The 12,890-nt window shown below is 38.7% G+C and overlaps 1 protein-coding gene across 2 annotated transcripts; it reads right to left on the bottom strand.

Moving 5' to 3' along the window:
- Positions 1-4,789: 4,789 nt before the first annotated feature.
- Positions 4,790-12,863, bottom strand: LOC117395352 (troponin T, cardiac muscle-like). Of its 2 annotated transcripts, none has more exons than XM_033994235.2 (13): positions 12,850-12,863; positions 12,258-12,293; positions 11,773-11,850; positions 9,637-9,669; positions 9,205-9,226; positions 8,905-8,968; positions 8,279-8,395; positions 8,105-8,182; positions 7,801-7,908; positions 7,092-7,201; positions 6,130-6,220; positions 5,486-5,526; positions 4,790-5,023 (listed from the first exon to the last, which is right to left on the bottom strand). In XM_033994235.2, exons 2-13 carry the CDS (start codon positions 12,274-12,276, stop codon positions 4,972-4,974), a joined length of 813 nt encoding a protein of 270 aa, XP_033850126.2. In that variant the 5' UTR covers positions 12,277-12,293; positions 12,850-12,863; the 3' UTR covers positions 4,790-4,971. The 2 variants fall into 2 exon arrangements, with proteins under 2 accessions (XP_033850126.2, XP_033850134.2); XM_033994243.2 differs by having other exon boundaries at positions 8,905-8,965.
- Between the last annotated feature and the right edge of the window lie 27 nt (positions 12,864-12,890).

Raw genomic sequence — 12,890 nt, 5'->3', positions numbered from 1 at the left:
ATTCGTGTTTAATTGAATTACCCCCCTAAGGAAATCTCCATGGCTGTTAACTATACCTGATTTGGTTGCAAACTTTGGAAAGATAAAAATCATGTGTTGCTTTGAATCGCTGCATGTGGAATACCCAGAGACAGTAACAAGAACAGACACGGAAATGTCTTGTGACTATGAGAGGTCACACCCAACTCATTACAACAAAGAGGTCCCTGTTTCAGAGTTTCAGTCATAAATTCTAATTTGAAACTTCAAAGAAAGCCGACAAACGTTTCAGCTACACTGTACAGCTATGGCCAAAAGGTTTTGCATCAACCTATAGAATTAACTAATTTTGCTTCATAAAGTTGAATGAAACCCGCTGAATAATGTTCCGTTAACGTATTGAATTGCATACCACTTCGTAGTTTATTCTATAATTAACAAAAAAACTGACAAAAATTGAAAGATTTGACATTTTGAAATCTAACATGAAATACTGTACCACTATTATGGCTTCCGGTAGAGTTTTGCAATATAATTGTGTAGTTTCTTTGATTACATAATGTTAAATAAAAGATCTAAATTATGTTCATAAAGTTTTTTGTTTGTTTGTTTGTTTTTTTTAAATATATATATCAATGATGTCTCAATCCTAAAATTCTAAGTGATGCAAAACCTTTGGGCATAGCTGTACACTAAAGAGTAAGTAAAAATATAGCGGTACACATCCCCACATGTGACTACGCCTGTTTAAATTACATACCTGTCATTTTCTTTCCGTTGTTAACATCCTAACAACTTTTTACACTTATAACTGTAAAGTCTGTTTCAAAGCTCTTTTCAAGATGTCCGCTCTAGTGCACTGATAGTGTAAGGATTATTGCCCACAGTGTCAAATGGCAAGTATGATCCATGATGTGGTGCAGAACAGAAAAAAACAGAGCACTTGTTATGTTTTTTTAATTGCTCTTCCTGAACTGATTTAGAGGACAGATCTCAAACCCCAGTGCACTAGAGCGGACATTTTGAAAAAAAGCTTTGAAACAGAGTTTAGAGTTATATACGTGTCAAAAGCTGTCCGGATGTTAACAATGATAAGAATGACAGATATTTAAACAGTTGTAGCAACACGTGGGGACGTATATTTTACAGAACCCTACTACTTATTCTTTAATTACCATGCTTATACGACATTTGCATTTATTTAATTTTGTAATTTTAGTTCTCAAACCCCCATCACAATCATAACCTGAACCGTAGCATTATTACAGTTCTTTTTTTTTTTTTTTTTAATGTAACACAGGTAATTAAGTCATTACACTCTCCAGGTGAAATGACCAACACACATTTAAACCATGACTTGCAAACAGATGTATTTAACAAAGTGTAGTAACATACACAGTACCGTGTTCAAAAATAAAAATACAATACCACGTGTTTCTTTCAAAACTGCACATTTGAGTCCTGCATAACAAATGGCGAATGATCAACAGGTAAACTGTATGGAATTATTTGTTAGCTCCAATCACTGTAAGGCAATGGGAAAGATCTGGCACTGATATAGTATGTCCAAGAAGGCCCTGGGTGTTGCTGTGTGTACTTGTAAGGGTTCTCTTTCTCTGTGTGGAGCAGCAGTGTGAGGCACTGGGAACAGCGCTAGAGGTGAGACTGAGGATTAAGAGATAGGCGCCACCAACAGCACCACACCTTATGCTTTGATGATGCCTTGGCACTGTTTAAAAACCCATTACAGTGTCACAGTGTGATCATTTAGGGCACTAACGCTTTCCCTTAAGATACGTGTGTTAAACGCCACGATACATCACACACAAACGCAATTCATGGCATCAACTGAACCACATTGAGTTTCTACCAAACTGGATTCTTGTAACGTGTATATGATCAATAAAGCATTATACAGACATTCCCTCGTACACAGACCTTTGCCGTTCTATAACTTACCCGCACTTAACACTATAGCGTGCTTAATATACCTTCATTCCCTACAACAAATCAGAGCTGCAGATCTCCGGGAATGATTGATATGTGATTCATACCTACTGAAAAGGCGTTTTCTCATTTTACATGTCATCTTCAAATTGTTTATTGAAACAAGCTTGGTATAGACAGCCAGCATGTGACACATCTGATGAGTCCCTGGACCACCTCTAATTCCTTTAAGGAACTGGGAGATGTGTGAATGCTGGCACGGTGCTGTGTAATTATATATTCCTGTTCACCATTTCACTTTTCTCCTGGCTCTGTTATTAACAGCGTACAAAGTGAAGTCGTTAATAGCTTGAGGAACTTCACCCATCATGATTAGGGGTGTATTTTTTCATGGTAAAAAATAAATATATTTGACTGCATTTCATGGGCTAGAAATAGGTATTTTAAGATATTTCATGATTAAACATAAAATGTATTGAAGCAAAATATATATTGCGTTGTCACATTCCAAATTAATCATAGTCTCCTGAGTTATTAAACAGCAAATATTCCTAAACATGTAAATGCTGACCTGAAAAAACAGTAAATGCTAAATTATAGAATATTTCGTTTTTATGTTCACCTTATCAAAACATTCTATTTTCACCATCTATGTATTATCAAACATAATAATATAAAAATAACAACAGATATGTGAAATGTCCTCTTCTTCTTTTTTACATTTCCCATCTTTGATGCATCCCAGTGTCTTTTTCATTGAAGACATTTTAAAGAAATCGTACAGCTCTCCTCTATGCAGTGTGTTGAATCATTTACCGGAAGGAAACTAAACCGATGGCCAGGTTCATAAATTCATAAATCGGTAGTGAGTCAATAAGGCAACCGTTTGCTGTGTTTATTTTGAATTGATACAAATATGTACATTGATACTATTCTTTCAGAAATGAGAATTTTCACGGGGAACTACATATTACACGGCAAAGGGTACATTTCACAGGCAGCAGTGTGGAGTAGTGGTTAGGGCTCTGGACTTCTGACCGGAGGGTCGTGGGTTCAATCCCTGGTAGGGGACACTGCTGCTGTACCCTTGAGCAAGGTACTTTACCTAGATTGCTCCAGTAAAAACCCAACTGTATAAATGGGTAATTGTATGTAAAAATAATGTGATATCTTGTAACAATTGTAAGTCGCCCTGGATAAGGGCGTCTGCTAAGAAATAAATAATAATAATAATAATAATAATTTCACGGAAAGCGTGAAATCTGTGATAAATACAGCCTTAATCATGATGTGTGCCACCCAAACATGATGGAAAACGGAAGGGAAAAGCTATAAAAGCATTGTTAAGGTATTTGAACAACACAGCATACCAAGCCAGATCTCACTGTAGACCAGCTGTTTTTATAGGCCCTGAATTCAACTTCAGCTATTAATGGCTTCTTCAGAACAAATCAAAACCAGTATTCTAAAGTTTCATAAAGAATTCCATGCACTGACCAAATGATCTTCAACAGAAACACAGTGCAATGGTGGTACCATTGATGGTTCTGCCCTAAGGCTCCTGAATGGCTGCTACAATGGTGGATTGGTACCTCATGTGTTACCTTTTCATATCCTAAACAGTGTTAATACAATGGTATGAGACACAATAGTCAGTTACAGTGTCATTGCAGGCTGATAATGACATTCTACTTACTTTTCCATAAGAGCATTCAAATTACTTACATTTCGTATCCAATTTGCCCTGAATTTGAAATAAATGCCTTTCAAAGATGCTGATTTATTTAGTCATCTATTTTATATATATATATATATATATATATATATATATATATATATATATATATATACCAACAATACAAGACACTAATTATCAATTGCATTAGTGTGTCTTTCATAGCAGGTTACAATTAGCACCACAGTAAAAAAAAAAAAAAAAGTTTTATAGTAGGCTCATTAAAAACAAAGGCTTTAGGCAAAATATTGACAACATGGATTTGTTTTCATTATTTTTTTCCCAACCACATTATAAGCTAATGCTGTGCTAAGGAACAGAACAAGAGCTGTTTAAAAGTTGGCCAGAAGCAATCTGAAAGAGGTCCAACAGCAGGTGCATTTATATTATGAACAGAAAAAATACCCCAGAGCTGATCAGCCCACATGTGGTTTTACATGGAAGGGGGAGGACAACAGCTGGAGAGTATCTAGGTGGGTCACACAGACACTACCCGCAGGTGGGTGGAGTGTAAACCCTATTCATCAGAACAGTGTGTCAGGAGTTGATAGAGATGATATCGCCTGACTTCATGAGCTGGCACATGTGCTTCAGAGTGAGTGTGAAAATCAAAACAATGTCCCAATCTTTTATTCACTCTGGGACACACCTGGAGCCAAGGTAAACAGTTTTACTGCTGCATGGAATGTTTCTATAGGTAATTGCTTAAGGTTTTACAAAGCCTTTTGACAGATTTATGCAACTCAGGAAACTGGTCCAATTCATTAAATGTGCATACAGCAATACAAATCACCCTCAAACTGTCACCCTTTAAACCCTAGAGCATTCAGCATGTGTTCAGAACCATAACTTTGTGACCTGTATGAAACATGTACAGAGGACCAGCAAGAAAGTGGTTATTCTCTTCTTGTTTTTCGTACTTTACTGCAGCTATGCCTGTCTTTTAATTCAACGCAATAGGTTACATTTATCTTAAAATACAGTTTAGCTTTCATTTCAGGCTATCGAGGCATTAAACCAGACAACCTCACACACCCTCTCGTTGTGAAGTTGGTCATCAGCATACAGGAATTTCTCATGTTCTAGAGAACCATGGGTGGTCGTCTAAGACAGGTGTTTAACATTCCATTATTAGAGAATCATGTTTATTTAATAGTTTTTATTTACAAGCATTTACAAGTGGTGGATAACACAAAGTAGTAATCTCACACATGACATTCCCAGTGCCAGAGCTCACACAGTGAAGGATACTGGAGTGGTCTCATTTTAAAGGCAGGCTTGTGGTTTTCCCAGCTCCAGTGGCCTTGCATCTACTTCCAGCGACCCGCAACCTTGCCTTTCCCTCCACGGACACCTTTTGTGCTGCACAAACAAAAAGGAAAAGAATTACCATGGCAACGCATGATTAGTAACGGAAACGCCCTTCTCATGTGTCTTGATAATTTGGCTCCAAATGCTCTTTGGTGTAGTCACATGGCCAAGACTTCATTAGTTTAGGGTTGCAGATTTCAATTCATTGCTGTAGCAAATCAGAACGCACTTAAAACAAATACAGCACAATGTGTCAGAACACAGAACTTGAAGACGGAACACTAAATGTGAATTAATGATGAAGAGAAAGAGAAAGTTTCATGACCCAAAACCAAAAGTTAATAATGACAAGAAGTTAGATAATAACATGGAGCTAGAAGCAGTATGTGGAAGTGGTGGTTACAGGCGATGACCTATATAAAAATATCATGGTAGCATCTGAAAACACAATAGTATACAGCAATACATTCTATAGTGCAAGTCTGCAATGCAAAGTGGGGGTTCAATACTTACATCTTCTGGTGGTCACTAACTCGATTTCTCAGAACATTAATCTGGAAGAAAAACGTTACATTAGAATCACAGGTATAAGTCTGTTTGTATTAAAACTACTGCACTGTGTGACACTCAATACTTATTTGCTTGAATGGAGTTATTTTTCAATGTCGTCTATGATGAATCCTTTGTTAGGAGGAATACAGTATTTAGGTGAGTGATAATGGATAGGATTATGTTACCAATAGTATGGCAGCTTTGCTTAAAACACTTTCTTATGTATCCAACGCATACCCTTTCAAAAGATACAGTCTTTTCTGTATGAACATATTTCACAATGTGATGTCATTTCCAATAACCGCCCTAGCCTCTAGAAATTGGCAACCCTGAAACTTTTTTTTTTGCTTTAATACAGCTGCTCCCTTTACGACATCTCCTGCCCATATCACCATTGTCTTCTGTACTAAACTGATGTTGTTTTAAAAATATGTTCTATGTCAATGCTTGTCTGGGTTTAATGCTTATAGTCCATTTTGATGTTTGTAAATACTCTCACACTGCAGACCAAACAGAATACAAAAAGGTGCTTCTGAATTTCAAGTGAGCTCTTTGGCGGATACGAAGGAAGCAGTGGAATGGATGAGCTGTCGGCCAGGCCTCACCTCGTATCTCTGTTTCTTGAATTTGTCAAGCAGGTCAAACTTCTCAGCCTCCAGATCAAAAATACACTGGCTGAGCTCGTCAACCTTCTCTCTGGGGATCGGAGATAGAGTCACGTCATTGCACCGAGCAATTCAAGAGTCACATCACGAAACCTATCACAAGCGGCGCTATACGTGTTATTATACCATCAGTGTGTTCTTGTGCGCAGGGAACACTTCAATATACAAATAATAAAAAATATATAATAATATATAATATTATCAATATATAATATTATAGGGAACATTTCTTTTCACCTTCAAAACATTTTATAGGAGGCTGTGTGGTCCAGTGGTTAAAGAAAAGGGCTTGTAACCAGGAGGTCCCTGGTTCAAATCCCACCTCAGCCACTGACTCATTGTGTGACCCTGAGCAAGTCACTTGACCTCCTTGTGCTCTGTCTTTCGGGTGGGATGCACTTGTAAGTGACTCTGCAGCTGAAGCATAGTTCACACACCCTAGTCTCTGTAAGTCGCCTTAGATAAAGGCGTCTGCTAAATAAACTAATAATAATAATAATAATAATAAAAAAAAATACAGGCACATTAACCACATGAAGTGACACTAATATTTGCACTTAGCGCACAATTCTGTTATGAAGCTCAACAATCTGTGTTTGACAAAGCTATTTCCCTGATAAAATCATTCTGTTGTAAGTAAATGTGTTAAATAGCATGAAGGTGTATATACAGGTCCAAACTAGTTCATTTAAAAGCTGAAAAGCCCAACTTCTGTATATGGTACTAGTTTTATATAATTACTGATAGTTTTCCCTTCACAACTATGATGAAAATAAACAGGTTTGATAAGTAGATGGTACTTATTGATCAGAGATTTGAAAAGGGTTCCTAGGCTGCTTGCTGCTGTTTTTAAACCCTGTAATGTGAAGACCTTCATTAATCTTGTCCCGTGATTGACTTACTTCAGTTTCTCCTCATTCAGATGATCGATGTCCAGCGACTTGCGCCGGTCGCTCAGGATCTTCTTCTTCTTTTCTCTCTCAGTCTGTTTCTTTCCTGTCCTCCTCTCTGTCTGCAATTATACCAGTGTTGTTGTGTCAGGGGGCCGGCCTGATCAGGATTGCAGCACACTGTAGTTTTCTAACTGCGTTGAAAATCCTAAATTCATTTTTTTCAGCATTAAGCACTAAATCCACCCTTAGAATTCCTAAAGTCTTAATCATTTTAGGGTTTGTGTTTTAGCAAAATACAATTCTGTTCAAAATATTTTAGTAAGAAAAAGATATAATGCATTGCATTGGACAAACAGTAACAGATTAGGGATCTGTTATAAATAATAACAACGAACGCATCTATACATGCGTTATAAAGAATGTTATAAGCAATATCAGACTGTGAAGAACTGAAATCCCAATGCTATAATCACTACACAACTCCGGTAGCACTTAAGCATGGCTATAGATTGTATATATCCTCTTATAACTAATGACCAAACTACCTATACTATCCTTTAACACATTTATCCTAATGCTTTTTTATGCATGCGTGAAATACAGAGTTATGCAAATGTCCTCTAAGTATTCAGACGACCCTACAGGTTGGTGGATGTTCAGCAGAGCGCAGTTCATATAGAGTCCAGCACACCTGGAGTCCCTGACAGCACTCCTTTACCTTCTGCAGGTAGCCTCCGAAGTGCACGCTGGACAGAACCTTCTTCTTTTTGGCGTCTTCAGTGGCTCTCTTCAAATCCTCCTCTTCCTCCTTCCTCGCTTTCTCCTCCTAGAAACACAGGCAGAAAAGGGCTGATTTCTTTTCACCTAAACTTTGACCCAGTTAGTCTGCAACTTATATTGTGCTTTTATGTAATAAGACTCATGTAAAAAATGTATTTAACACACGGTGCCCCCCGTTGTACAAACCTTGTAACTGCAGGAAGAAAATCGTTATAATATGGTCATCACATTGATATACTTACAGCAAACCTGTTCTGGCGTTCCTTCTCTCTCTCGGTCCGGATTCTCAACTGCTCAGCTCTCTCTGACCGACGTTGCTCCTGAGGGTGAGAGAAAAGCGTTTTTAGGAAAGGAGAGTGGGGTGTCTACATGGCCAACAGAGATACAATAGGCGGTAGTGAATCTGCAGGGCTCACCATTCTATCCTTCAGGCTCATGAGCTCCTCCTCCTCCTTCTTGCGGTTCTCGAAGTGCGCCACGATCAGGGTCTGCAGCTCGTTCAGGTCCTTCTCCATCCGCTTCCGGTGGATATCCTGAGAGGAGAGAGGAATGAGAGGACAGAGAGGAGAGAGGAGAGAGCAGAGAGGACAGAGGACAGAGAGGACAGAGAAGAGAGAGGAGAGGACAGAGAGGAGAGAGGAGAAAGGACAGGGAGGAGAGGAGAGAGGAGAGAGGAGAGAGAAGAGAGCAGAGGAGACAGGACAGAGAGGAGAGAGGAGAGAGGACAGAGAGGAGAGGAGAGAGGAGAGAGAAGAGAGCAGAGGAGAGAGGACAGAGAGGAGAGAGGAGAGGACAGAGAGAGGAGAGAGGAGAGACAAGCGTACTTACACATCAAACAAATTGAAAACAGTGAATTAAGTAAGGGCTTTATATAGTACAATACTGTGCTTGTACAATTTACAGCAGCACCCCAAGCTTAGCCGTTAAACCTAGATCCCATCTGTGGTTTATTTAACATTTTCTTATATACTCTTATATTTGGGGTGACTGATCGACTGAATGAACAGGTTTAACAGAAGCGACAAACAATCGAAATACTCACATCAAAGTCAACTTTCTCTCCATCAGGGATTTTGAGAGGCACGAGGTTGGGCATAAAGAGTCTGCTGGAGAGACGTATTAATGTGTTACCTTTAGTATTTGAAGAAATCTTTAAAAAGGGACAGCAATGCTCACAAAACAAAGGACAAGACCAGTTGACATACTGTGCTGGTACTAGTAGACAGTAGACCTGCAAAGGTTATCAGATGTTATTGCATCTTGTTAATTACATATTATAATTATTCAAACATTTCAATTCCAATGATGATTGCAAGCACAATGATGTTAATGTTATACTTACTTTGGTTTGGGCTTGGCCTCTTCTGGTTTTCATTAAACAAACAAAGAAGAAAATTGAATTTAAATCAGACTACTTCACTTGAAAAAAAGCATGTCCAATTCTAGAATTCTTAATGACAAGTTCATTTTTTTCCAGTTTTTTTTTAACTGTCCCATTACCTTAAAATGTTTCACTAAGTCTGTTAAGATTCCCCTGAGTTCAGGAGCTGCTCTTAGGTTCTTTCTGTCTACCATAGACACATTTAACATAGGCTAGCTAATGTGTCTTTGGCTAATTTAGCCAACGTTACATATTTCAATAGCAGGAGACTAGAACTGAACTCATTGTCAAACTCCTGTATCAACAAAATAAAAAGAATGATTATAAATATGTTCATAAAAAAGATTACAACTCTCTATTCAATTAAAAAACAACAGTAACACGTCTCTATACCTTCTCCTTCTTCTTCCTGTTCCTCTCCAGCATCTAAAGAAAATAAAAATCCGTGCAAACCAAACTTGTTATCCTTGTCTTGATTATTTGAAAAGGGATTTCTACAAACATTATGGACTATTTTAGTCAGTTTATGTTTATGTTCGTGTTCCTTTTGAATGTTAATGAAGCTTTGGAACAAGTCCTGGGGCTCGTTTCTACATTGCGAGGTTGTAACTTCAGTTATGATACGTCTTGAGAACTCTTATCACGAGCCAATTTGATCAGTTATCACCAGTTTCTATATAACCCACTCGAATCGGTGTTGGTGTCGTGTTTCTAAATGACAGGTCAGCTAACAATGCCGTATTATCTGAAGATGCATTAATCACGCAGCACAAGGATCCCATGTGTAATGCTAATTATTACATCAGAAGACATGTGACACATTAGAAGTCACACTATAAAAATCATAATTAATCGAGGAGTTGTTGGGTGTGTTAGGAGACGATGAGAATGGCATCTCAAACAGCAGGTAAAAGGATGCATTTTCAGCAGGGCTAGCAGGTTCTTCTGGAAGAAGATGAAAGTAGTGATTTACTATTTTCTAAACTGAACAACCGTGTAACCACTATTGCCAAAAAGAAAAGAAAATGGACCGAAATTGCAAACAGAATGAGTTCTGTTAGTGAAGGAATAACATGGAATAACATGGTTGCAGGCCAAACAAATGGACTGGCTATAGCAGCGTGACCCGTAAAAACACCAGCAGTGAAAGTGTGACAGTGAGAAAACCGACGGAGGCCTGTCACCAAGCTACCCACACTCTGCTGACGAAGAGAGGGGGATTCAATCACTGGGGACGTCTGTCACTGAGGGGGGATGTGATACTCCAGCTCTAGCAGAATGCAGCCCAGTGGATGATATCGTTGATCACTGTACTATTGCCACAGTACATTGCTGGGCAATATTTTGAAGAACACATACAGCTATTACTCACACATTCACACAATGAAAAAGAGGATAGCCTCTGTCTCCCAACAACCAGCCACATTGGAAGGCACTCTTCTCTCCAATGGCTTTAGCGTCATTATTTGGCCAGATAAATGCATAATATGTGGCACCCGGCCACTTAGTCACCACATTTCTAATAATGAGTTTGTGGTCGCAGATTATCTGGTCGTTCAGTAAATGGAATGTAAAAAGATTTTGGATGCAGCATATTCTGCTGTACTTGCCAGATCGTAAGTGCGTATAGAAACGAGCCCCTGTTTTCTGGGAATATGAACCACACCTTTTCATGACACATACATATTTAACCCCTTAGTCAACGCAATGTCATTATAAACAGCCTTCTTGTCATGAGCTGTTTAGCAAAACAGAAAAGGCAATGTTAGTACTGCAGCGGTTTCTTAGCAAGTTTGTAACATTGCTTCAGTGCATGGATGCCAGGGTCATAACACCCCTTAGGAGGGAGCTCTGTCATTTCCTTTCTCTAAGGAGTGTTAAAATGAACGCTTTCTAAAACAAACAAGTCAAATGAGACATGATCTGTCTTAAACTGGTGAGGTTTACAGTTACAGCAGAACCTGGAGCAAACAGACTTGATGAGGCCCTTATTATCTGAAGAGCGTCTGGTATTTGAGTGAGTCTGTCGATGGAGCTCCGGGGCAGAGGAGCTGAGAGCAGAGCCTGATTTAGACAGCAGATATGATACGTGAAGGACTGTGATAAGGGCTGGAATGCTGGAAAGAACAAGTCAGTACTAAATACAATGACACCTCACCAAAGAGGGCTGTTTCTATATGGAGAAACACGTCAGTATCACAGCTCTCCTGGGAGTTCATTTAGGAAGTAGCAACATCTGGTGGACAAACGTTATAACTACAGTGTCATTGAATTGAATTTCACTCAAACAGGTAAACAGCATTGTTTGGAACCCATAAGTTCCTAAGTCGGCCACGGTCTGTATTTAGATGAGAGGCAAGTAAAGAATACTACCCATTTTTAAAAATGCATGATCCTTAAGCTTTTGAGTTAGTAAAGGGAAGGTTCAAAGTTTATTGTAAGTCAATGTGGCATTTATTAACCTGTTCTAGACTGTTGTTGGTTTCTTTAGCAATAGTCTCGGAAATGTCCCTGATTTCTCTTCCTCACCTTCCTTGCTTTTTTCCCAAGCCTCTTTCTCTTCTACTGTCTCCTCCTCCTCTCCTTCGGCTGCTTCTTCCTCCACCTCTGAATGCAGTAAATAAAATACAATACCATGCGATGAAGTTCATATAGCGCTTCCGTGAGATCATTTGTTTTTCAATTACAAATGAAAACCAGCCTGAATTACCGTCATTAAAAAAACACTGTATCTGTAAACAGATTTTCATGAACTCTTTATAGGAGTCGTGAAGCGTTGTTAAGTGGATTAATCAGGTGGTAAGGCCAAGATAGAACAAACTGTAGTAAAAAGAAAAGATTAAAGATGATGTTTTGGAGGGTCGAATCTGATAAAAGCAGGTGTGTGGTTTTTAAAATCTACGGCCAGGTCTTTGTAGTAAAATGATATAAAATGATGGTTATTACTGAATGATGATCCTTATGAGAAGAGTTCCTGACAGTGTTTAATGTGCATTGATATTTGAAATCTGTACCTTCTTCCTGCTCCTTCATCAACTCCTCGTCTTCTTCTGTGTGCAGCAGCAGGAATACAGGAGAGAGCAAGCAGATATGAATTGTATTCAGGGCAGCTACAATCACATGTGATTCAAATGAAATACTGGATCTGAAGAATAACAGAACCATACCATACTGCACAATACCACCTCTACTTATTTTGCATGCTTCATGCATTGGTATCCCTTTACCATTTAGTAGTTCCTACAGGATTTGAGGATTTAAGCAGAAGTCTGATCAAAATTTCCACCTTACTTTGAAAATCTGGCTCTGTACAGCTGATTATACTGGGCAGAGATTGTCAGAGCTGCAGTGAGTACCAGCTCAAAGCCTTTACTCAGAATGACAATCTAGTAACGACCATGCTTGGTCTCCCTGTGACGACTATAGAGGTCGTTTTCCCTTCCTGGTGTTATACAAGCAGCTGCCTCTCTCATCATCAGTCCCCCAGAATATTTCTGAGAATGGCAGCATTGTTTGATCATGCAGATTCCAGGCACCATAGCAGTGCATATAAGTGAGTTCACAGAACACAGTCCAGCCCTTTAAGATATGAAATTGCGTACATACCTTCAATTGCTTCTTCCTCTGTTATAGGTAAAAAGCAAACA

The sequence above is a fragment of the Acipenser ruthenus genome, chromosome 30, assembly GCF_902713425.1.
Source record: "Acipenser ruthenus chromosome 30, fAciRut3.2 maternal haplotype, whole genome shotgun sequence".
In the NCBI taxonomy this organism is placed as follows: Eukaryota; Metazoa; Chordata; class Actinopteri; order Acipenseriformes; family Acipenseridae; genus Acipenser; species Acipenser ruthenus.
The sequence above is the reverse complement of the archived record's forward strand: the minus strand, read 5'-3'. Positions and strand labels throughout refer to the sequence as shown.

What these genes read in the sequence shown, in the direction of transcription:
- LOC117395352 (XM_033994235.2), bottom strand. An exon ending in GAGAGAAAGTTGACTTTGAT is followed by an intron (nt 8,396 to 8,904) that starts GTGAGTATTTCG and finishes CTCTCCTCTCAG; the next exon opens with GATATCCACCGGAAGCGGAT. An exon ending in TCGGAGGCTACCTGCAGAAG is followed by an intron (nt 7,202 to 7,800) that starts GTAAAGGAGTGC and finishes GTATAATTGCAG; the next exon opens with ACAGAGAGGAGGACAGGAAA.